General features: G+C 43.7%; 1 protein-coding gene across 6 annotated transcripts in view; it reads left to right on the forward strand.

Moving 5' to 3' along the window:
• The window catches only part of TOM1L2 (target of myb1 like 2 membrane trafficking protein), a 64,672-nt gene that overhangs the window by 30,654 nt on the left and 10,510 nt on the right, over nt 1-23,508 (forward strand). For 5 of the 6 annotated variants that reach the window (XM_073361828.2, XM_073361829.2, XM_073361830.2 and 2 more), the window contains 8 exons: nt 185-319; nt 1,456-1,614; nt 3,620-3,736; nt 6,431-6,564; nt 10,248-10,296; nt 10,828-10,951; nt 11,790-11,907; nt 15,182-15,257. In XM_073361828.2, coding sequence (XP_073217929.1) covers nt 185-319; nt 1,456-1,614; nt 3,620-3,736; nt 6,431-6,564; nt 10,248-10,296; nt 10,828-10,951; nt 11,790-11,907; nt 15,182-15,257 — 912 coding nt within the window. Of the gene's footprint in view, nt 1-184; nt 320-1,455; nt 1,615-3,619; nt 3,737-6,430; nt 6,565-10,247; nt 10,297-10,827; nt 10,952-11,789; nt 11,908-15,181; nt 15,258-17,733; nt 17,823-23,508 lie in introns of all 6 variants that reach the window. The other variant, XM_073361833.2, reaches the window with a different exon arrangement.

Here is a 23,508-nt window from a genome sequence, read left to right on the forward strand (position 1 = left end):
TCTGTTTGATGCTTGACCATCTGGGTAGAAACCCAGAATCTTTCAGATCAGCTCTAATATTGAAAGTCTCCTTTGAGCCTGAAATGCATGAATGTGTTTCTGGTTTGGCTCTGAGTCGTGTGATAGAAGGGAACTTGCAGATCATATGGAAGTCTTATGAATAATCCTGTATGTTGTTTTCCAGGCTTGGGCAGATGCATTTCGAAGTAGCCCTGATCTAACTGGAGTAGTGCATATTTATGAAGAACTCAAAAGGAAAGGGATAGAGTTTCCTATGGCAGATCTTGATGCTTTGTCTCCAATACACACACCACAGAGGGTAAGCTGCAGTGAAGGATTTTCCAGGGCCATATGAGTAATTGGATACTATTCTTCTAACTTCTGCTCTTTTCCTCAGCTGTTGATTTATTAAAGTTGCCCCAAACTTTCTCAAACCTGGATGGCCTTTGTAATAGTAAAAGGGAGTGGAAAAGAATAAGGGAACTGCGTTGACAGGCTGATAAACTACTGGCATCCCCTTGAGACAAACATCAGCTCAAGAACAGAATGAATCTGAAGGAGTTTTATACACTTGTTCTGTACTGAATATTGTGATCTATCACCAAACTGCCACACAAACATAACTAATCTGCTCAGGACCAGCCCGGGCAGGATCTATTGTTGAGTTAATTATCTCTCCCCCAGAGAGGACAATTGTTTCTGTTGATGATATGGTGGAACTGCCTTCAATGAATCTTGTGCAGATGAACAAAGAAGGCCTGACTTTCAAAGGTTGCTTAGCACGCAAGCCAGTGTTCTGCATTTTGTGTACTTTTATTTTGCTTTACACAATTCATGGGGGACATCACAAGAAACCAGTAGATGTCCCCCACTTTCAAAGGTGCTAAGCAACCACAGCTCCCGTTGACTTTGTGTGAGCTGCAGGTACTCAGTACCTTGGAAAGTCAAGGCTTACAAACTCGACTCGGCTATTACTGTTGAAAAGTAAACTTGCTGATCACAAATATTCAGACTGTTCACTGTGAAACTATATGGCAATGCAGTAATATAGCTGCAAATTTAAATACACAGAAAAACAGGAAATGCACTTAGGTTGTGACAGCAAAATAAATTACCTGCAATGTGTGTGTAGCAAATGATTTTGTAAAATGTGACTTCATTTCTAGGCTACATTTCTTTCACTCTCTGACCCTTGTTTTTATTTTCTGTCTTGCCTTTCTTGTGGAGGAAAACTGGAACTAAAAGTTATGGATTGGGATAGAAGAGATGAATATAGCTTGTCAATGCTATTCCACATTTATGCTCTGATATGTCAGCTTGTATTCCATAACAAAAATTGACCTTTTCCTGAAGGTGGAGCTATGGTCTGTACTTGGGCATATTGCCTTAGGGTTGATGCAAACCAAGCACTGTCAGCATTCAGCATTTGAACCCTTTCTTTTTCTGATGTAACAGAGTGTTCCTGAAGTAGATCCAGCAGCAAATATGCATGTGTCCCAGTCCCAGCAAAAGACGAGCACGAGTTCCTATTCATCCCCATCTCCAACAACATATTCAGCTCCTCAGGCCCCACCTCTGAATGTGACTGGTCCCATCACTGCCAATTCTGAACAGGTACTGGGATAAAATTCTGGTTATTTCAAGTAAATAGATGAGTAAGGCTCTTAGCTCAGTAAATCAGCCTACTGAGCTGTCATCATAGTCATCTATTTTAATTTTTCTGAAGGTAAGTTTCAGTTGCAACCGAGACCTGGTTTTGTCTAGTGACCATTTCTCCTGTTGTGGATTGTGAAATCAATCTGCCTTTAAGGCTGTAAGAAAATTGTGACTTTTGTTGTTCAAAAGTTGTGGCCACAATTGGTTAAAGTTGCAGTTCAAGGCATGTAGCCTGCCTTCCAAAGCAGGGCAGCAGCACAGAAGAGACATCATGTGTCCTGCTTGGTTCTCGAAGGCAAGCATGACAGTGGGTGGAGTGGGCCAAATTTGAGTGGTGGTGTGACCCTGTCCAACCGGTTGCGACACCACTTGCTCAAATTACGCCTAGTCATCCTTCTGCCATGGCGGGAAGGAAGGGCAGGCCTAAAGTGATGAGTGGCTTTGCAACCTGGTTCATGGGATCGTAGCATCACTCAAATTTGCAGCAGCTGTAAAAGGTTTTAAAAGGTATTAAAAGTTGTGGTTTCCACAACAAAATGATGGGCTGCAATTTTCTTACAGCTGTATCTGTCTTGGATACACACAGTATCGATTACGGTAGTATCTGAGCATCTCAGTCTTTTAATGTATCCATCCTCCCAGCCCCTGTGTGGTAGGTATGTCTTACTGTTCCCAACTCATGAGTGGGGAACTGAGGCACAGAGAGACTAAATAACTTGAACAAGGTCACAGAGGGAGTCTGTGCCAGAACTGGGAACTGAATTTGGGGCTCTCAAGTCCCAAGCTATCACCCTAACCATTGGCCCATCCTTCCTATGAGATGCAATGAATGCAAATCCAAAGAGGAAACGCCCTGATCCAGAGGTCATGTCTCCTTTTCCCCTCATCCATATCCATTTTGAGAGAAGAGGGTAATGTTTTATAGCATAATTCTGTTTAATTTAGCTGCTCTTCTTGTTTACTTCCATGTTTCCATCTGAGTGTTAGCACAGCTGGCTTTGTCATGGTGATGAATAACTAAGCTTGGCAGGATTTGATTTCAATCCACAAAGGTCAGTAAACGTCGATTTCAGCTGACACTGAAATCGACAGGAAAAAAAATCAATTGGTAACAGTTGGTGCGCCTGCAGGGAGAGGGTTCCCAGCCCTGCAGCAACACAGGGAGCTCTCTGCAGTCCTGCTGTCATGGGAGTGAGGGAGCAGGGCCCTGACAGCACAGCTGCAGAGGGCTCCCTGCACTGCCACAGGGCCAATGAACCCAGACTCTGCAGGTGCAAGGTGCAGGGAAGTCTGCTGTCCTGGCCTGGAGGAGCAGAGACCTCCTGGCCAAGACGGCAAGGAGGAGTTGTCCTCTGCCACTGCGGAGGCAGCCTTGCTGCTGAATGGCTCCATCCCCAGGCAGGAGCTATTCAGCAACAGGAATGTCTCCCCTACAGCCAGGAACTCCTTGTCATCCTTGTAGCTTTGGCTTGCAGTGTCTGCTCTGCCCAACCAGGACCACAGCCTTTCCCACACCTTGTGCCTTGTGATTCAATGTCACCAGCCTTTCGGCAGCACAGGGAGCCATCTGCAACCCGGCTGTCAGTGGAGCCCTAATCCCAACGCTACCACCCCTTAATTTCGAACAACTGTAAAACTTAAAATTGTTAAAAATAAAAAAAAAGTCTTAAAAATAAAACTGAATATTAATTGTTGAAATTAGAGAAAACAAAAATCGAATTCTGCCACGTCCTTCATAGCTTCTTTCTTCAGCACCGATCTGAAATGTTACTTATCTAGAGTAATCTATCTTCTTTATGATGAGATGTAGTAGCCTCTCTGTGATCTCCAATGACAAGCATCAGATTTACTGTTCCCAAGTCAAATCACAGAAGCAGGGGAGTTGCAGAGCCAGTACTTAAAAATGTTCTGCTTAACACTGAAAGGTAATATGGTCCTTGCTTTCTCTCCTCCCCAAAAATAGATTGCTCGGCTGCGTAGTGAACTGGATATTGTTCGTGGGAACACAAACGTGATGTCTGAAATGTTAACAGAAATGGTTCCTGGACAGGAGGATTCATCGGATCTTGAGTTGCTACAGGTAAGTGTGTTTTCCAGCAAATCTGTTCCTGGAGCCTGGCATGATGGGGTTTCCTTTTCCTACGCTCCACTTCAGTTCCTTGGTTTGTCTGGTTCTGTATTGGAAGTGTGCTTGTGTCTGGACTCCTTAATTGGGCAATAGTCATGCTTTTTGGATGCTGTTGTGCAATTGAGGTATGTGATGAAATCCTCAAGGCGACTTCAGTCCTGTTCTGTGAACTTTGCTTGTTCCTTAATCTTTCGCTAATGCCGTGGTATGGAACCCGAAGAAAGAATTGAAATTGGAGGAAGGCCAATGCAATCCGTACTTCAGCAAACACTTAGGATCATCTTTATAATGGCAAAAAGACCCCAAATCCTGACAGAGCACAAACCTATTCTCTGTTCCAGGATGGATTAAATTTTACCAAGGGATACTGTCAATTCTTCGTCACTTGAAATCTTTATATCCAGACTGGATATCCCTTTCTTAAAGGTACTCTAGCTCAGCCAGAAGTTATGGGCTTGATGTAGGATACTGTTCTTTGTTCTCTGGCTTGTGCTGTGCAGGTCCAGACTAGATGATCATAATGGCCCTTCTGGCGTTAAAATCTATGAATACATTGAATCAGCAGTATTCCAGATGAGCCAGCCTTAATGGGACTAAGTTCATCTCCCAGGCTTCATGTCTTGTTCCCCAAGCCAGCAATGGCTGAGGGTGCTACTGGGGCAGTACACTCAGTTGCGGGCAGGCAGGTAGCCATTCGGCAACAGGAATGCTGAAGTAGATAAGGTCTCTGCCCTGAGAAAGTGATGAGCTGACTTTCCAGCTTCTGTCCCTGTTCGTTACTTGCCTTCTCTTCCAAAGTAGGCTATCGTCTCATCACTGGACCAGTGGAGGATGTGCCCCCACCCCACGTGGCACAATGGGAGCAAAGCAGGGAATTGCTTTCTGTGATGCACCAGAGTTCGAAATTGGTCCAAAACCTGGTCTCTCCGATGCAGCAGCAGTGTCTTGTCTCGAAGCCATCATGGCAGCTGATGGGAGACTTTACAATAGATAAGGAGCCTTTCAGCTACTAAGCCATTTGGATTGGATTGATCAAAACAAAAGCAGCTTCCAGGACACTGTGGCAGACCAAAACAGCACAGAACCATTTGTTTATATTTATAAACAAGCACGAAAATCCTGACCCAGTGTAATGCCAGTCTAGCTCTGAGGTTAGAGAAATGATCACACAGTGAAGTGTGACAGTAGTGATTCTTTATTCAGACTGGTTCTCTCCAGCTGATGCAGCCTAAATCTGGGTCACCGAGGAGAGAGACTATTTTTGACTTTAAAGATGGAAAGGTGTGAGCTGGATACTTATATGTGAAGGACTTCTTGCTTTGAGGTTTTATATCGTCGTGCTTCTTAAATAGTTCCTGACATTTTCCTCCACAATTAAATGTAAACAGCCTGCCTAAGAGCCACGACTGAACAGAATAGATAGGGACTGTCAGCCCTATCCACTATGGCAGCAAGCAAACCTCTGAAATGTCACAATCTGCTTCTAAAGTGACTGGGATCAAAACTGACATTGGAGAACATATTCCTCAAGCTGTTAAGGCAGCTGGATTGCATGAAGTGAAATTTATCCAGAGCTTAGAATGTCAGAGCAAGCAAAGAAAACAAACACGTTTTGCTTTCATCCCAAAGGTTATGTACCAACAAGTCATCCTTGTTTAGTGCTGAATTTCCTCTCTGGGGAGGGGTGGGAGAAGAGGCGGAACATGATTTGGTTGAAAAGCTTATTCTCATTGGAGTAAAACTGGGGTCTCGCCAGTGGCATCAGGCAGCTCTCCTGACATGTCAGTTTTAACCTCTGGTCCATACAGTTGCAACCCTGTGCCCTCTGAGACTGCCAGAGGTGAAAGAATATACCCATTAATTGGTGATGGCAGAGAAAGCAGATCACTTAACTAAGGCAAACTTGTCTTTCACCTCAAGGGATATGGGTTCATCTACAGGGCACACCTCTATGCAGTCTAGCCTTTAAGGTTCTCTCCTTAATCATTCAGTGCCCTGGGTTACATCTTATCAGTGGACACGCTGACCCCGGTGAGACTCTACTATTTGGTGTTGTGTAGTACTACTATCCAGAATGTTTTAGCGTTTAGTTCTGCAATGTGTGTAGTTTGTATTTGTTTCCATAATACATGGTCACGCTTTGTGCTGTGTGCTTCCACTTTCCCAGCTGCTGGGGTGTTTCTTTTTCACTGTGTCTAGCCAAACCAGTGGCAAATACCAGTGATCACTTTCCCATGCTCCTAAGCCCGACAGGACAATACCTTTGGTGCTTTGTGCTGCTAGGCAGAAAACCTGGGTGTGTCCATTCTGGGAGGCCCTGGCTGTCGTATGCTTACTCCCAAAAATATTTATGAAAATAATCCATAGGTATTTAATTTTTTAAAAATCTTTGCCATGTATTTATGATTAAAGAAGAACTAGACACAGAATCATAAATAGGCCGTCAAGGTTTTAGGCCATGGTCCTTCTGAAATGTGTGTTCTCTTGGGTGGCATTTAATCTTCCGTAATCCACATTGTGTTGGTGCTTCTCATCTGATTGAGAATGCTGAGCCAGTGATGCATGTGGCTGAAAACAGAGCCCAAGCAAATATACTTGTTCTTCACTGGTTATTGTAATACATGCGTGTACAATTTATTTCCTTAGGAACTGAACCGAACCTGTAGAGCTATGCAACAGAGAATTGTGGAACTTATCTCCCGAGTATCCAATGAAGAAGTCACGGAGGAACTGCTGCATGTGAATGATGATTTAAATAACGTCTTCCTCAGATATGAGAGGTGGGACACCTTTTCCAGTAGTCCTATTTACTCCCACATTTTGGGTTTCCTCAGAAATGCAGGACAAATTATTAAGCAACCAATAAGATGAAATGCAAAGCAAATTGGAGGAACTGGACCAAGAAACTGGTATGAAGAATTCATATGTTCTCCATTGTGATTGGCCTTAAATTCATCCGTGTCCCCAAGAAGGCTTACAGATTCTGGTTTTAAAAGATGCTGAGATTTTTTTCATAGCCACTGAGTTTTGGTTTCTTTTAGAATTGCAAAAAAGAGAACTGATTTGAATGTAGCTATGACTTCTCAAAGCACTGGGTTGTAAAAGTTGCAAATAAACGCTGGGCTCCTACCTTTTAAATTCAAAACCAGAAATGTGTTTTAAAATTAGAGACTGATTGCTGTTACATTACATATCCTACTAAATGTAGGACTCTTGGGAAAGTTTAATCCTTCCCTGAATGATTGGTGCAGGAGTCAAACCTATTAAAAAAGGGTGCTTGTCTCCCCTACTGATAACACAAGCCTTGTTTATAAAAAAAGCTTTTTAAAAATAAATTAGACTCTAGCTGTGTGATTTTGTGCTGTCACAGAAAAACTGCACATTGATGCAAAAAATCCGTATCCCCAATCCATTTCACCTAGTCTTTTGCACCAGATTCTTCACAATTTCCAAACTAGAATTGTTCCTCATGCTATGAATTGGGACAATTCAACACCTGTGAGCAGGATTTTACAAGTAGCGAAGTGTAAATGTCTCTGCTTAAGGCTCAGAATGAGACTGATTACCCGTAAAATGGTGAAACTTGAAACATTTTTCTCCATCTCGAATCTCACTGAATGGGGTTAAGCTTATTATTGCGTTTTACACCTAAAGGGCAGCTGCACAGTTAAAAAAAAGTTTGAAAAACGCAAATAAATTGCAGAGTCACTGCGTAGGTTTGAATATTTCAAGCATGTAGAAACCAGTTTATCCTCTTCCTCCTTTACCTCCATTACTCAGAGTTCAGAATTCCAGATGTTGGTTTCTGGTGCCACTGATGACATAAAATGCAGTCAGTGGATGCAAGCAGGAACTGACTTCTTGAATTTGGAGCTTGTTGGTTCACAAGAGAAAGTGGCTTGTAAATCTTAGTAGCACATATTTCTCAATACAATGGGGATGCTTTCATTTTTGGGAGCACGCAGAGTGGGGCTTGATATTTCAGAAAAGCTGAGCATGCACAGCCTCCACAGACACTTACAGAAATTTGGGCCTAAACTTCCCTCTATATTTGCTCTTAATTGACAATGTAGATTCCACTGTTAGTTTAAGAAATCTTCGCAGTTCACTCTGACATTGTCCTGCTGGCAGAAGGCCCATGGTATTGAATGAACGTGCACAGGTCCTGACTTTCGTACCGGGTGGAGAGGGTTGGAGTTTCTAATTGATCTTTATTCAGAAACAGGCTGACTTCAAAACATTTTGTTGTGTTTCATAAGGAAAGAGGGTGATAGATGGCTTTTGTAAAGGGAAATCATGCCTCGCCAATCTATTAGAATTCTGTGAGAGGGTCAACAAACGTGGACAAGGGTGATCCAGTGGATACAGCGTACTTAGACTTTCAGAAAGCCTTTGACAAGGTCCTTCACCGATGGCTCTGAAGCAAAGCAAGCACTCATGGGATAAGATCGAATGTCCTCTCAAGGATCGATAACTGGTTAAAAGATAGGAAACAAAGAGAAGGAATAAATGGTCAGTTTTCAGAATGGAGAGAGGTAAATAGTGGTGTCCCCCAGGGGTCAATACTGGAACTAGTCCTATTCAATATATTCATAAATGATCTGGAAAAAGGGGTAAACCAGTGAGGTGGCACAATTTGCAGATGATACAAAGCTACTCAAGATAGTTAAGTGCAAAGCAGACTGAGAAGGGTTACAGTGAGATTTCACAAAACTGTGTGACGGCAACAAAATGGCAGGTGAAATTCATTGTTGACAGATGCAGAGCAATGCACATTGGAAAACATAATCCCAACTATACATATAAAATGATGGGGTCTAAATTAGTGGTTACCAGTCAAGAAAGAGATCTTGGAGTCCTTGTGATAGTTCTCTGAAAACATCCACTCAATGTGCAGCAGCAGTCAAACAAGTGAACAGAATGTTAGGAACCATTAGGAAAGAGATAAGACAGAAAATATCGTATTGCCTCTATATAAATCCACTGTACGCCCACACCTTGAATGCTGCATGCAGATCTGGTTGCCTCATCTCAAAAAAGATATATTTAGAATGGGAAAAGGTACAGAGCAGGGCAACAACAGTTAGGGGTGTGGAACAGCTTCCATATGAGGAGATATTTAAAAGACTGAGATTTTTTCAGCTTGGAAAAATATAAAATCAGGTCTATAAAATCATGACTAGTGTGGATAAAGTAAATAAGGAAGTGTTATTTACTCCTTCTCATAACACACGAACTAGGGGTCACCAAATGAAATGAATAGGCAGCAGGTTTAAAACAAACAAAAGGAAGTATTTCTTCACACAATGCACAGTCAACCTATGGAACTCATTGCCAGGAGATGCTGTGAAGGCCAAAACTATAACAGGGTTCAAAAAAGAACTAGATAAATTCATGGAGAATGGGTCCATCAGTGGCTATTAGCCAGAGTGGCTAGAGATGCAACCCCATGCTCTGAGCGTCCCTAGCTTCTGTTTGCCAGAAGCTGGGAGTGGATGACCGGGATGGATCACCTGATTATCTGCTCTGTTCATTCTCTCTGAAGCACGTGGCATTGGCCACTGCCAGAAGACAGGATACTGGGCTAGATGGACCATGGATCTGACCCAGTATGGCTGTTCTTACGTTCTTAGATCTGCATGAGGGCAACCCTAGAGAGTGGGGAAGATCCATTTTTAGTGACTGTTAAGGCTGAGTCTGGGCCACAGACATACAGCTAGTGGAAACAAATGACCCTGCCCAGTGTTTTTCCTCTAATCAATCTATTTTAGCTGAAGTGGTTTATTTTGTGCTTAGGGAGTGTCTGCCTGGGCATTGGCCCTGAGCAGCTGCTGAGAGCCTGGGAGTGTTTAGACAAGGGGACAGACCCATGAAATGTTGAGAGAGATGAGGTTTGCAGAAGCACTGAATGTACTGTAGCGTGCTCCTTGGGCAGAGCTGTGCTAGGGTGCTGCTCTGCAAAGTGGGAAATGCTTGGGGAGGGGGAGTACTCAACTCTCTGGCCAGGGGCATTACCCTTCTGGCTCCAAGTTCTCCTACCCCATTTCTTCAGAAAATCCTGTCAAGTGGCGGTTTATGAAGGGAAGCTGTGCAGCCTCCTTCACGCTGCAGACCCTGGATGTACTGGCCTCCATGTGCTGTAAGAGCCAATTAGTCAACACCATCCCTGCTGGAGCCCCGGAACACAACCTCTGTAATAAGAAAAGGAGTACTTGTGGCACCTTAGAGACTAACCAATGCAGTTGATAGATTTCCACTCCATACGGCTAAATGCAGTGCCTTGCATAATGACAGGTTATTAACTCTGTAATAGTTTTCTTTCTTCCTTCAGAGCAGCTGGGAGATCTCACCAAAAGCCCCAAAAAGCTATCTTCACCCCGACGGACATGTCCTGGCCTTGTCTTGAACTTGACTTGCTCCGAGTGCATGTGTGGGTTTGATAGTCTCTTTTGTTTTATAACAGGTTTGAACGGTACCGATCAGGCCGTTCGGCACAAAGCGCCAGTAATGGAGTAAGTATCCAGTTCACCTTCTACAGTCGTGGTGCACTCAGGAGACTTTTGCCAAACACACGCTGAGTGTCTGCGTTGTAACGCTGGCTATGGTGAAGAACGTTTCCATGACTGATTGGTATTGAATGTACAAAATGAGGTGAAAGATAGAGGCCTTGCGGGGCTCAGCTCTTACCATTACACGGCTCCAAAGCTAAAGGGGATGAGGAAACAGAAGGCAACTTAACTAATTCTGAGGTGATAGGGGAGAAGTGAGAGATTTTTCAAGGCTGTGTTGGATGAGCTAATACCATAAAAGCAAGCCAGATGTTGAGCCTATACTGCTTTTTGGACAGTGACCCAGCCAAACAAATATCTTTTCTGTCTACTTGTGTTGCATTCATAGTCTAAAAGCCTAATTAAAATACTCCCATTTGCAACAGCTTTCCACAGAGGGCTTTTTTAGGAAGCATCCATCATTCTCATTTTATTTTGTCTCTGTTATAATTGCTCGGCAGGAAGTATAACCTACCATCTTGACTGTCCCAACAGGTGCTGAGTGAAGTGACGGAGGATAATTTAATAGATCTGGGCCCTGGTTCCCCAGCTGTTGTGAGCCCAATGGTGGGGAGCACAGCACCTCCAACTTCACTTTCCTCGCAACTTGCAGGGCTTGGTAAGTACCTAATTTTTAAAGGACAGATCAGCATGGAACAGTAGCTGCATGTGACTTGTCCCGAGCCACTCCGTGGTGAGCCTGCATTTGGGTCACTGGGTTAACAAGTGCCTGTGTTTTGTTTGAGGTAGTAGTTACTGGTAACAGCCTGGTGACATTAAGAAGAGCTGTGGGTAAAAAGCATTGTCCAGCAGTTAGAACAGTGGAAAAGGAGATGGATATGGGCTTTAGTCTGTCACCGATTCACTGTGTAACCTTGGGTTATTCGCTTAACCTCTGTGCTTCCATTGTCCTATCTGTAAAGTCAGGATATTACTGATTTACTTGCTCCAAAGGGATTTGAGACTTAGAAGCACTTTTACAAACTTTAATTGAAATCCTCGGATGAATGGTTCTATCCAAGGACAAATCTTGTATTTTACAATAGATGAAAGGGCTCTTGATCTGGTCATTCCTTTTGACCTCTGCATTGGATTCCCAGCCAGTTTAACAATGGGGAGAAGCACAAGGACTAAGAACTACAGCTGAGAAGACTGGAATCCTTGCGCAAAATAGCTGTCCTCTTCTTTTGTGTCATCTGTGTCAAAACAACAAAACTGGGGGCTGGGAGGAGAGAAGGCAGCTTTATACTACTTAGGAGGTATAGTCTATATCATGGTTCTTGAGTGATGGGAAATCTCTATCCAGGCTACTCAGTGCAATATTATGGCTCTCATCTACTTTTCACTGTAACTATCCTATATTGCTGCTGATTTCTTGTGTATCCTAGGTATTCCTGACTGGTACTTGATCACAGTTCACTATTCTATTGGTCCCTTATTCTCTGTTGTTGTTGTAGACTTGGGCACAAACAGTGTCAGTGGAACACTCAGCTCCCTTCAACACTGTAACCCTCGAGACGACTTTGACATGTTTGCACAGACAAGAGGCAGTTCCTTGGCTGATCAGCGGAAGAGGTAAGTTGGCATTTGGTTTTAAATGCTCTTTGTTCCTAGGGAACAAAATTTGAGGCCTCTTCAGGTCAAAGTGATCTTATAGCTCAAATTACATGGATTTTCATCCTCTGACCTTACTTAACGTAGATTTTCTCCTGCTGGATTTCATTGGATTATTTGGTAGGTGGAGAGGTTGTTTTTATAGGCGAAGGTCCACTGTAGATTGGTTCAGTAATTTCAGGTGCTATCTTGTTTCACCTCTGAATTTCCAAGTCACCTAGAAACTTAGGAATGAAGTTGCTTAAATTCTTTTTCTACACAGTGGGTCTGGGAATTAACCTTCCCCTAAATAACCCTGAAGGTATCTGAATATGAGAGTAAATTTTGGAAGACTAGCAGTGGCTTAGGGTAAGTCTATACTGCAGTTAAAAACCCGTGGCTGGCCCATGCTACCTGCCTTGGGCTCGGGCTGCGGTGCTATTTATTTGCAGCATAGACATCTACAGTCAGCAAGGAGTGCGGGCTCTAGGATCCTGCAAGGTTGGAGGGTCCCAGAGCTTGGGCTGCAGCCAAACCAGAACGTCTGCACTGCAATTAAGTGGTCCCCGTAGCCTGAGCCCCGCGAGCCGAGTTCAGCTGGCCTGGGTCGGCTGCAGGTGTCTAATTGCAGTGTAGACATGCCCTTAGAGTCTTTCACATATAGGTCATGGCTTCAACCTGCACAGGTCTGTAATGACCAATCGTGATCACCTGAGCCTGGGAACTGAATTACCATCTCACCCTTAGGGCTGATTCCTGCTGCTCCAGATCAAGGTATGTTGGCTGGGCAGCATGAAGAAGCTCCCACACTCTACCTAGTCTGTAGAAAACAAGACGTCCGAGGGCTGCACCTTCCCAAGCACTGAATAGGAATGATTTTTTTTAATGAAAAAGGAACCCATGCTCTTATTCTGAGAGCTTTTGATCTCTCTCATGTGAGGCTCATTAGAAGGAGACTGTCAGGTATTTTTGTTTGACGTAACCCTTCTATAAGGCCCTCCCTGGTTTCAAATTTGAGGAGATACAGGTCGTATCAGAGATTGGAAGCGAGTCCAAGTACCGCAGGAGGAACAGCACCAATATCCTGCAGCGACAGGCACCTTAGAGATGCAGCTAGGCAGCATCCCGTGCACCTTCGTTCCCTTTCTCAGCTGGTAGCTACCCGCTGCATTCTCTCTCTGCCTGGTTTTCTCAAAAAAAAGATCCACATCAGGAGAGACCAGGCCTGGAAAATCACAGCTAGGAAGCTACAGCTCAGAGGTCCTGGAGAGCAGGAGGGCTTAAGCAGCCATAAGTACAGATGTCCATGCTGCTCCAGGAGTAATAGAAATATATTTGATCAGTTTAGCATTTTAATTTAGAGTTGCTAAATTAGCACTAAGGGTGACTGAATTCACACTGGGGTGCTAAGCCTGGGGTAAACACATCATAGTGGGATCCAGATCCAGATCCCTTACAGGGTTTCCGTTATGCCTGTTGTACTAAATGAAACGTGAAACTGCTCTTCTCAGCCTGCAACTCCATCTCCATCATATGGGAAATAATGGAGCAAAGAGCACACTGAAATCCATCATTTCAGAAGGGAGGATTATTGTACCTTCATTAGCTCTTATGCTGTTAAAAGAGAGTGAAGCAACTCCCTAGAGACTTGGCTGTAGCTTATTCTGCTGCAGAAGCAAGGTAGAGAGGTGCCACAAGGACTCCTCATTGTTAAGGCAGAGACTGTGGCTCGCCGTCCTCAGGCTGGTAGAAGCAGGCATGCCAGGGAGAGGTGTTTCACCAAGTCAGGCATGTAGCACCACCCAGTGGCTAATTTACAGGTAGGTGTTGGTATCTGCTTGAGAGAGCTGATTACTAGCCCTTGTGCATGAAGGAGAAGTGATGGTAGTGTTCCCTTAGCTAAATAACTATGGTTATGATCCTTTTCAATAGCAATTTTGCATATCTTTTTAAATACCCAGTAAACAGGCAGCAGATCTGGTGAACCGAGCTAGTATGTTTTCCTGCATCTTTGTTTCCTTATACCACTTGTTGATTACTGTGGCCACCTCCATCATGGCCTTCTCCATAACTGGTAGGACCTTCTTCCCTCCCCGTTATCTGATGAAGTCACATCTCCCCTTACCTCCACTGGCTCCCCCTTCACCACATCATGTTCATGTTTCTTGTCACCACCTTTTAAGGCTTCACAGAAACTTAACTGGTCTCTATCCAGTCCCAGCTTTTTGCGCCCCCCGCTCTACCATTGATGACAGCTTCCAAGCCCCATGTGCCTGCTTCTTCCCTATCATCTTCATGCATTCTTCTGCACTGTCCTCTGCATTTGGAATGCCCTTTCTGAGCAGACCTCCAAAGCCACCTGAAGGCTCACTTCTACCATGATAACTGTAAGAAACTTAATGATTTAAATCTCATTCTGTCTAAAAAAAAAAAACAAACAAACCAACCCCCAACAACCTGTTTGCTCCATTGTGCTATGTCCTAGCCTTCAGTGAGTAACTTGGTAATCATATTTGATGCCGGTCCTGCCTCCTCGCCCGCTCCCTACTCTGTCTCTTACACATCCCATGTCGCATCATATCTGAAATCTATTTGTAATCACCTCGGGTCAGAGAATGTTTTTTTTATCTGTACTGAGAGGCTCCTACTGCACTCATAAAAATGATAAAAATTGGAAAATGTTCAGCGGAGGGCAACAAAAATGATTAGGGGACTGGAACACATGACTTATGAGGAGAGGCTGAGGGAACTGGGATTGTTTAGTCTGAGGAAGAGAAGAATGAGGGGGGATTTGATAGCTGCTTTCGACTACCTGAAAGGGGGTTCCAAAGAGGACGGATCTAGACTATTCTCAGTGGTAGCAGATGACAGAAGAAGAAGCAATGGTCTCAAGTTGCAGTGGGGGAGGTTTAGGTTGGATATTAGGAAAAACTTTTTCACTAGGAGGGTGGTGAAACACTGGAATGCATTACCTAGGGAGGTGGTGGAATCTCCTTCCTGAGAAGTTTTTAAGGTCAGGCTTGACAAAGCCCTGGCTGGGATGATTTAGTTGGGGATTGGCCCTGCTTTGAGCAGGGGGTTGGACTAGATGACCTCCTGAGGTCCCTTCCAACCCTGATATTCTATGATTCTATATGCTCCATGCTAGTCTCAAATAAAACAAGTGGCAGACTAGTAGATTAGTGCTTAATGCATTTTGTTCTGGCATTCGGGGGTGGCTGGATTTGCATCAGTTCTGTTTGTTCCTTTGTTTCAGCGTGACGTATGAGGATCCGCAGGCTGTCAAAGGACTGGCATCTGCTCTGGACGTTCGAAAACAGAACACAGGAGGGGTACGTCATTGCTCTGAATTACTGCCCTCTGAAACAAGCACTCCAGCACAAAGCTGGGAGCGTGACACGCAATGCTGCATCTGTGTCTGAGTTTAACATTTCATTTGGTATCCCACCAATGATTCCAAAGGTAGCATTGTCCATTGCATTTAGTGTGGATGCCAGTGAGGGCCATGTTGAAATAAATATCAAAAGAACACATACTTGCTTGGTAACCATTCCTAAAGAGAATTGCTACTTAATGTATTCAGTATAAATAACATCACAAAAACACAGTGGGTGAATGCTTCTGTAATCTTGCAGTCTGCCTGGATGTCTAGCTTTCTGGGAGGAGCCACTGCAGAACTGAGTGGGTAACCTTCTATGAACGCTGATTAATTCTTGTCTATGAAAGTTAATATAGTTGTTCAGAAAGAACACAATCTGTCTGAAGTTATAACAAACTAGATATTAGTGACCTAGAGTGAGAGCTCACATTGGGGATGCCTTTAACTCCTTTGGCCAGTCCCATCTAGGGATGTGAGCTGAATAAAGAGCAAGTGAAATTCCCAGATATACCCCCAAACCCCTTTTAGCACTTTGTACACTCATGGTTGTCACTATAAGTCTAGTGATGGCTGAAGGAGTTCAGAGCCCCCAACCTGGCTCTGTATTGACCACTAGGGAGCATGGAAGAGCCAACGCAGCACACATCCTTCTCCATCAGCTGAGTTGCATCTTCCCATCCCATGTTGATCCCCTCTCGATTCTCTCACATGCTGGGAGGTTGCAATATATTCTGAGGCATCTGGCCAGCCCAGCAAACTTTCACTCTGAGCCAGTGAGAAATGGGAATGAATGTTTGTGGGTGAGTCAGGCCAGGTGTGCCCAGCTGCTTGCTGCCACTTAGACTGTTGAGAACAGAATCTTTAATCCCTTCTTTGTTGCTGGCTCACTTTGGAATTACCAGTGGTGAGTGTTGATGTGAGACACAAGCCCTTGGCAATGGAGGCTCTATTCCGCTGGTGGCCAAGGGGTTGTTATCCTGAGCGATCTTGTTCTTATTTTATACCTGCTTCGGGCACTGCCGCCACCTGTCACTCACACCAGCATAGATGTTACTCTGCCTGAAGGGTTGTCAGTTCAAAGGACCATGTCTTGAACTAATCTGACTGGTCAAAGTATTTGAAAGCAGTCGCTCTTCTGGACTATTGAATTTGGGCTGTGGGATATCATTACAGCTCAGATCTTCACCCTCTTTTCAAAGGTCCTGATGGCTGTACCGCATAGTCCAAAATAGCCCATTTTATGATTGGTTAACATAAGCACTGCTTGTCTGGGAGGAAGCGTAAACCCTGAATAGCTAGGAGACAAAATACACTTTACAAAATGATGCAAAGCTGTTGGGCACTGCTGGTTAGTGGTGATAAAAATGCTAATAACGTCCGAAAGTTATCAACCCCTGTTGGTGTAGTAGGAGTAAAGTTGTTGGTATCTTCTTGTTCTCTCTAAACTAGTGTGTGGTTTAATTAGGACAAGGCTTAACTGAAGGATATTTCGCTTGTAGGTAATCCAGGGAGGGGCCAAAGTCTATTACAGCACATTCTTCTAGGACTTCTCATTTTAATGAGGTTCTCTTATGTTAAAGTTCTTCTCACCAAACTGAAGTAGTGCAGTTGTTCTCAAACGGTGTGCATGGAGAGATGGCTGGTCATAGGCAGTTGACTATCCTTGCTTCCACCTGTTAAATCACATGACGACAGCTAAAAATATATTACTTTTACCCTTCCATGTTGGGAACTGCTGTAGTTGCCAGCGAGATGTTACAGGATGGAACTAGGAAGGGCAGTGCCCATGAGATAACCTTTGTTATCCACACTGTGGAGAAGTTGAGAAGATTGAGTGATTCCACCTCATGATACGTTCCCCAGCCAGACTCCTGAAATGAGATGTTATGGTTTTGTTCCCCTTAAACTGTGAAGCCCTTAAAGATGTGCAGTTTGAAAGGCACCAAACTATTTCATCCAGTTATGGTTATTTGCTCTCCCCCGGCCACTATCATCATGTCCTTTGTAAGGCTGGCGTTACCAGGCTAAGCCTGGACAGTCTCTCTGGAGACCAAGAAAAACTGGAGGAAAAATAACGTTTGCTGTGAATTATCACCTCCAGAAAGGGAAGTTCCAGAATGGCTTAAATGTAGGGATTTTTGTGAGGCCCGACAGATTTCAGAGTCACCTAGTCCACATTCCGACGACTTTTAAGAAAAATAGAAATGTCAGCCTCACTTAGAAATTGTGAGCTCTGTAACCTGCCCAAAGGAAGCCAAGAGGCCAGGACTCCTGTTTCTGATGTACAGATCGCACAGAAGGGAGACAGAAACAGGTGGTGTCTTTAAGTGGGTATTACCAGAAAGGACCCTATGCGTAGTATATGCTTCTGATTTACTGCTGTTGTATTATTACCTTATCACGGGTGTTGCTGTGGTTTCTTTCTTGATGGGCATTTCTGCTCTCAACGCAGAGGAGAGGTAAAGGTGGGAGCTCAGACATGGAGCCCATAGACAAGTGGCTAATTACACAAGGAATGGTGAGGATTTCACCAATTACAATGAACCCTGTTCCCCATTCCCGTTCCTTTTGTAGAATAACCATCCTGTGTTTACCTCTCACCCAACCTGCTGAACTATCACAAATCAGACAGTACAAGGATTTTATTCCACACCTGTATAATTGTCTAGGGGATGGGGAAAGTTTAATATTCAGGGGGTAGGTCTCCAAAAATTCCTTTTTATATTGCCCAGAGACCTGCAGCCCTGTAAGTCTCTTGTTGGCATCAGTTGTAGCAGTTTCTACTGTCCATCTTTACCTTCGAAACAGGGCTGGGGATCCTGTTAGTTCCTTTTACTGTCTCGATTTATATATGCAGTATCCACTTTTCAAGCATAAACACAAGCTCCATGTATTTAATTCAGGGATGGGTCATTTTCTCGGCTCCTTTTCAAACTCCTTTAATAGCAGCCAACTCCTGCGGCACTTAACTCCATGGCGAGCCCAGCACATGAAGTTTGCAGGATCAAACCTAGTTGGATTGAGTAGCATAGGAGAAGTGTACTTCTCTGTGTCTTGCTCTTTTTCTGCTTATTCTAAAACAAGGGAACCTGAGTGTGCTAGCTGGATTGACATGTTCCATTGGCACTGGCAAATGTCCCATTTAAGGAATATTTCCTGCATTAAGGCTTTCAGGATTGGACTTTATTGGGAGGACCTGGTGCAGGGTTTCCAACTCTGGCAGTTTTATTGTGAGTCTCATGATACTGGTGTTTTACTTACAGCATCAGATCCTGGAGACAGCTGAGCACATGAGAATCTCAGCATGCCTTTAAATAACAGTTCTGTGCTCTGATGCTTATGATGAAAAGTTTGAAAGTGTGACCTGAGTGTACCTTTAAAGGCTCAGAAACCAGAGGAAAATAAAGAGAACGCAACAATTGTTTTAAAATAACTCGTTTTTAAGTCAGTCTCGATTCAGGGGAGGGAGGAGCTGACTCATGTTTTAATGTTTGAGGTTTCAATACTGTGGTGACCTGCTTTCAAGTATAACCACACACATCTTTAGGAGGAATGGTCAAAGTCCTGACATGAGACTTATTGCGGGTTTGTAGGGGTGTGTGTGGCTTAGATTTTTTGAAGGGGCGGGAAGGGGATTTTTTTGGAAGCGGGCTGAGGCTTTTTACTATTAAACTTAAGAGCTGGGACTATCGAAAGAGCTTACAGGGGCTGGGTATCCAATTCCTACTGAAATTCAATGGGGCACCCAACTCCTGGAGGGGACTTTTGAAGATCCCAGCCTAAAGGGGACATGTTGAGAAAAAAATTAAGATCCGGAAAGTAAAGGGTATATGGCATCAGAACACATCCCTGAAATGAAACTGATGGATCCTAAATCGAAAAGTATAACACAAGCCCAGGTTTTTAAGCAAGGTGTGTGAAACTGCACGTCACCAACAACATGCATGCCAGTGCCCAGTGGAGACACAGCAATTGAGTATTTGGGCATGTACATAGCCAGTAAGGTGCCTGACTTGGTCACATTCATTTGCAAATGCCTGAGTGCGTGCTGGGTGCTCTGCATGTGTCATGGGCACACTGTGTGCCCAATTGTATGCACCTAACTTTGAAATGGAACTCTGGTTCCCAGTGTTTCAGACCCACAATTACTAATATAAGCTCGAAAGAGCCGAAAAAGGAATGGCACCTGCTTCTCCGCTGATGCCTTTGGATGCAGTTCCCTGTGACGCTGGCTGGTGTGTGGAGCTGTAGCAGCCACTGATGATCTATTCCATTTTGTTAGAGGCTCATCCATTATGAATAATCCTGTGATTGAGTTAGTTCCCCGTGTTTGCTTTTCCACTGTTTACAAGTGCAGGGAAGCATGAAATTGGTGCCCCTGCTGTTCACTCCATTCAGGCCACTGCCTTATTGAAAAACCAAACACAATATCTGCTTATTGGCTTGTGGTTATTCGGCCTGGAAAAAAGGATACTGCAGCATTCATGGAGGCATACAGATTTTGGGGGGGGATCTGGCTGCCCTAGTATGAACTAGGTGCCAGTTTCTGCCCTCACAAGGTGCTCACCCTTGTTCGTATTATATCCCTAAAATAAAACAGGACTAATCATTAACTCAGTTTCTCTCAACCGGCTGTAGTTCTTAACCATATTTATTAATCCCACTTGGTAGTATTTACAGTGTAAATGGAATAATTAGCATCCTAGTCCTGAACTACTGGGTGTTCAAATTCTTTGCAAATTTTTTGTACTGTTGAGATGTGGAAAAGAGGGATGATATTGACACACCTCTCAACTGTGTCTCTACAACGTTAGGGATGTTAAAGGGGAGGGTTTTTGCCTTTTTAAAAAGCAGCCAGAGCATCATTTAAACTTTTTCATAAACTGGCACTTGACTTCTTTCCAAACTGTGACAGCCTTAATTTAGGTTTAGTTCCTTCCTCTCTCTCTGTCTCCCACTCCCTTTGTGCCACCCCCCACACCGTACCCGCATGCATAAGAAATTCACTCTAGGACTCTGTGCACGCTGTTCTAGTGAACTTGGCACTATTTTCTCCTGTTTATGGTGCTAGCCCATTGGGAGCACCAAGCAGGAATATTTGGGGGGGGGGGCCGCCCCACACAACACACACTAATAATTAATAGGGGCCCACCTTGAGCTGCATGGGGCCCTAAGCATTTGCTGGGTCTACTTATGCCTACCACGAGCTCTGACTGAAGGTAGGGCCACAGTACTTTAGTGCACGTATTCCAGTTTCTCTCTCCTAGATTGGGACAGCTGCCAAAGTGTAATGAAGATATTGGTTTGTCTAAGTTATCTACATGCTACCTAGCAGCATGCCAGCTAGGTGCCTGTTGCATAAGTCAAAAGCTTACATCTCGTAAACCACCCACTCTACTTTAGAATTCAAAACCACCACTGTTGCCAGCAGGTCAGTGGCCCAATTGTTTAAAAAAACAAACCAGAATTCACCAAAAGCTAAAACAAACTGCTCTCCGCTGCACGTCCTAAAAGACACCAGGCTGGCAGGGGAAAGGGCAGGTTTCTCTCAATAATTAAGATACTTTGATATACTACCTTTATTGTTGGGCACTAACAAATTGGAACGCCACCACATCTGCCTGGGAGAAAGGAAGATTTGGGACTCAAATGTAACAGTGGCCTGTGTGACATGGGACAATTGAGAGGTACATCCTCTTCCCAGAGATAAAATCCTCTTTCCCTGGAGCCTGGTCTGCTCTTCCTTGTGCCACACATAAGCTAGGGAAATAAACTTTTGGTGAAAATAGCTTCAAATGTGCCCAGATGAACTCTCTCAGCCAAAGTTTTTTGATATCTTTTGGAGATCTTTATTTCCCTTAGTGGCAGGATCCCTCTTCCCACCCTCAATACACCAGGGCCAGTTGAGTCACTTCCTTCTGAAGACAATGTCAAGCTCATTGTCTGTCATTTCACTTTCACTTTTCCAGGGATTCTGTAAAGTGCTTCATACAATGTTCTGAAAAGGCTAATTCCCTGTACCCATGATGGCTTCAACTGCCTGGGCTTGCCCGACCCATAAGATGTTGCATCTTATTTACAATGTCTCGGGCACAACAAGCTGTGTTAGTGAACATATTGTACGAGTTAAATCCTCCACTGCAGTAAACACACGCAGTTACAAGTTGCAGACAATCAAGTAGCTAATTAAATTGTTTAAAATTAGGGTACGCTTTAGCTGCATGAGGGTCACTGCAGCCTTAAAAAGACAAGATTGAAGGATTCCTCTGAAATAGGTGTCTTCACACGTGGCTTAGAGCTCTACTGCTCCCATAATATATCCTATGAAGAATTTTTGATCGCCAAGCAAGGGAAGAAATGAATAGCAGCCAAGCAAGTATTGGTGTCAGTTGTATTAAATATCCAGAAAGGAATAGAATTAGCTAAACCAGTACAAGGCTGTAGTCTAACGACAAGTAGCATGAACCTTGTTGGACAGACATTCTAAGAGTATTACTGAGTTCACCTAGAGTCTCGAGGTGTCATTTCATACCTGTTTCTTTTCCAGTGGGATCCTATTGAGTAGAAACATAATTTGTGTTATTAACAACATTGCAGGGCCTTTTTAAGGGTAGAATATTGGATGTTATCAGCACTAAGGAAATGGTGTGGCAATACTTTTTGGTGGGGTCTTTATTGCTGATGAAACCACAAACAAAATCTGCCTTCAAATAATGGTGTCTAACTTTAATTCCAAGTTTCCTTGGATTTTATGGGTTGAAGATTCATCCTCTGTTCTCTTATCCCTCCTTTCTCATCTTTCCCGATTGGACATTTGGACAATAATATGGACAAATGATCTCATTAATTTTGGAAAAACCCTATGAAATCACAAAGAAATCTTAACAATCCATCCTTAGTTTTTGAACTGAAGTCTATTCTTAATGTTGCGTGAATGTTTTATAGGTTAATTCCCATTTTCTGTTTGTGTATAGACTTTTGAAAAAAATGAATTGCAATAGCTTTATAAATTACCCCCCTTTAAAACAATAGGTGCCACATAAATACATAAGAAAGAGAGACAGCAGTTTAAAACTCCTATGATGTTTTTTAAATTGCTGCTGGCTGAATAATTGCACAGCTGGGGCTCGTGTCTGAAGTCAGTAATCTCCAAAGCTATTAAACCAACTAGTCAGCTCTGCAAGACACAACTTGTTCGTGGAGGCTAGCAAGTCAAAAACTGTCTCCAGAATCTATCCTCCTGTTAATGGCCATTTTTGCAAGTTCTCAGCAACTTGGAACCACTGCCTTCAGCATCTTACATGCATGATCCAGTTTATCCTTGCAAATTAAAAATGGAGACTTGTCCTGCACAGAAATCTGGCCTGTTCCAATCTAAACTGCAAGTGTTCCTGTGGTGTTCGGGATCTCCATATCATTACTGTCAGTTACTGGGCAAACTGCATCTCTGCCTCCTCCTGGTTCTGTCAAGTGCACTCTGGCCTCAACCCTCTAGCCATCATCACCTGTCTCTGCGTAGAATCACATGATTCTCCCACTCTCAGACTGGGCCTATCTTACCAGATGTTTTACCATCATCCACACAGGGATCCTGGTAGGACTAACTTCCCTGAGCCTCTTCCATGGAGCTTTGCTCTGTCACCTTGTCCCCCCCGTCAGAGCTTCTCAGAGCTTCGTGACCTCTTCCTGGACAGCCCCTGGCAACTCACCCCCCCTTCTTTTCCTCCAAAGGCTTTAACTGTTTAGTGTTTAGTCTCTCTGCCTGAGAAAACAGCTGTGTCGCTTCGGTTAGAGCCTGCAAGCATGCCATTGTCTTCCAAGCGTGTGCTGGGGTGTCCTTATTTAGGTCTATTGTGTTACTTTCCTCTTTGCTCTTTCCACAGCCCCTCGGTTAAGTTAGATCCATACAGTCCTACAGGAACTTCTAAGAGCCCAGTGTACAAGAACTTTCCCTCGCTGACCAATCATGCTCACCATTAATACAACAGTTACATCCAAGTATCCATAACATTATTACAGATCAGATCTATGTCCATAACCATTACAAAGCAGGAAATGGTGGTTTTTATCATAATGTGTTTGAATAAGTAGGAAGAGAGCCAGAAACAATGAAAAGAGTCCTCTTTAGGCAAACTACCTTAGCAAGGTTCAGGGAGAATCGCCTGTGGAAGAAATATTTCGGTATAATTACTTTTGATTCTGAA

This window comes from Lepidochelys kempii, chromosome 10 (genome assembly GCF_965140285.1).
Source record: "Lepidochelys kempii isolate rLepKem1 chromosome 10, rLepKem1.hap1, whole genome shotgun sequence".
Taxonomy (NCBI): domain Eukaryota; kingdom Metazoa; phylum Chordata; order Testudines; family Cheloniidae; genus Lepidochelys; species Lepidochelys kempii.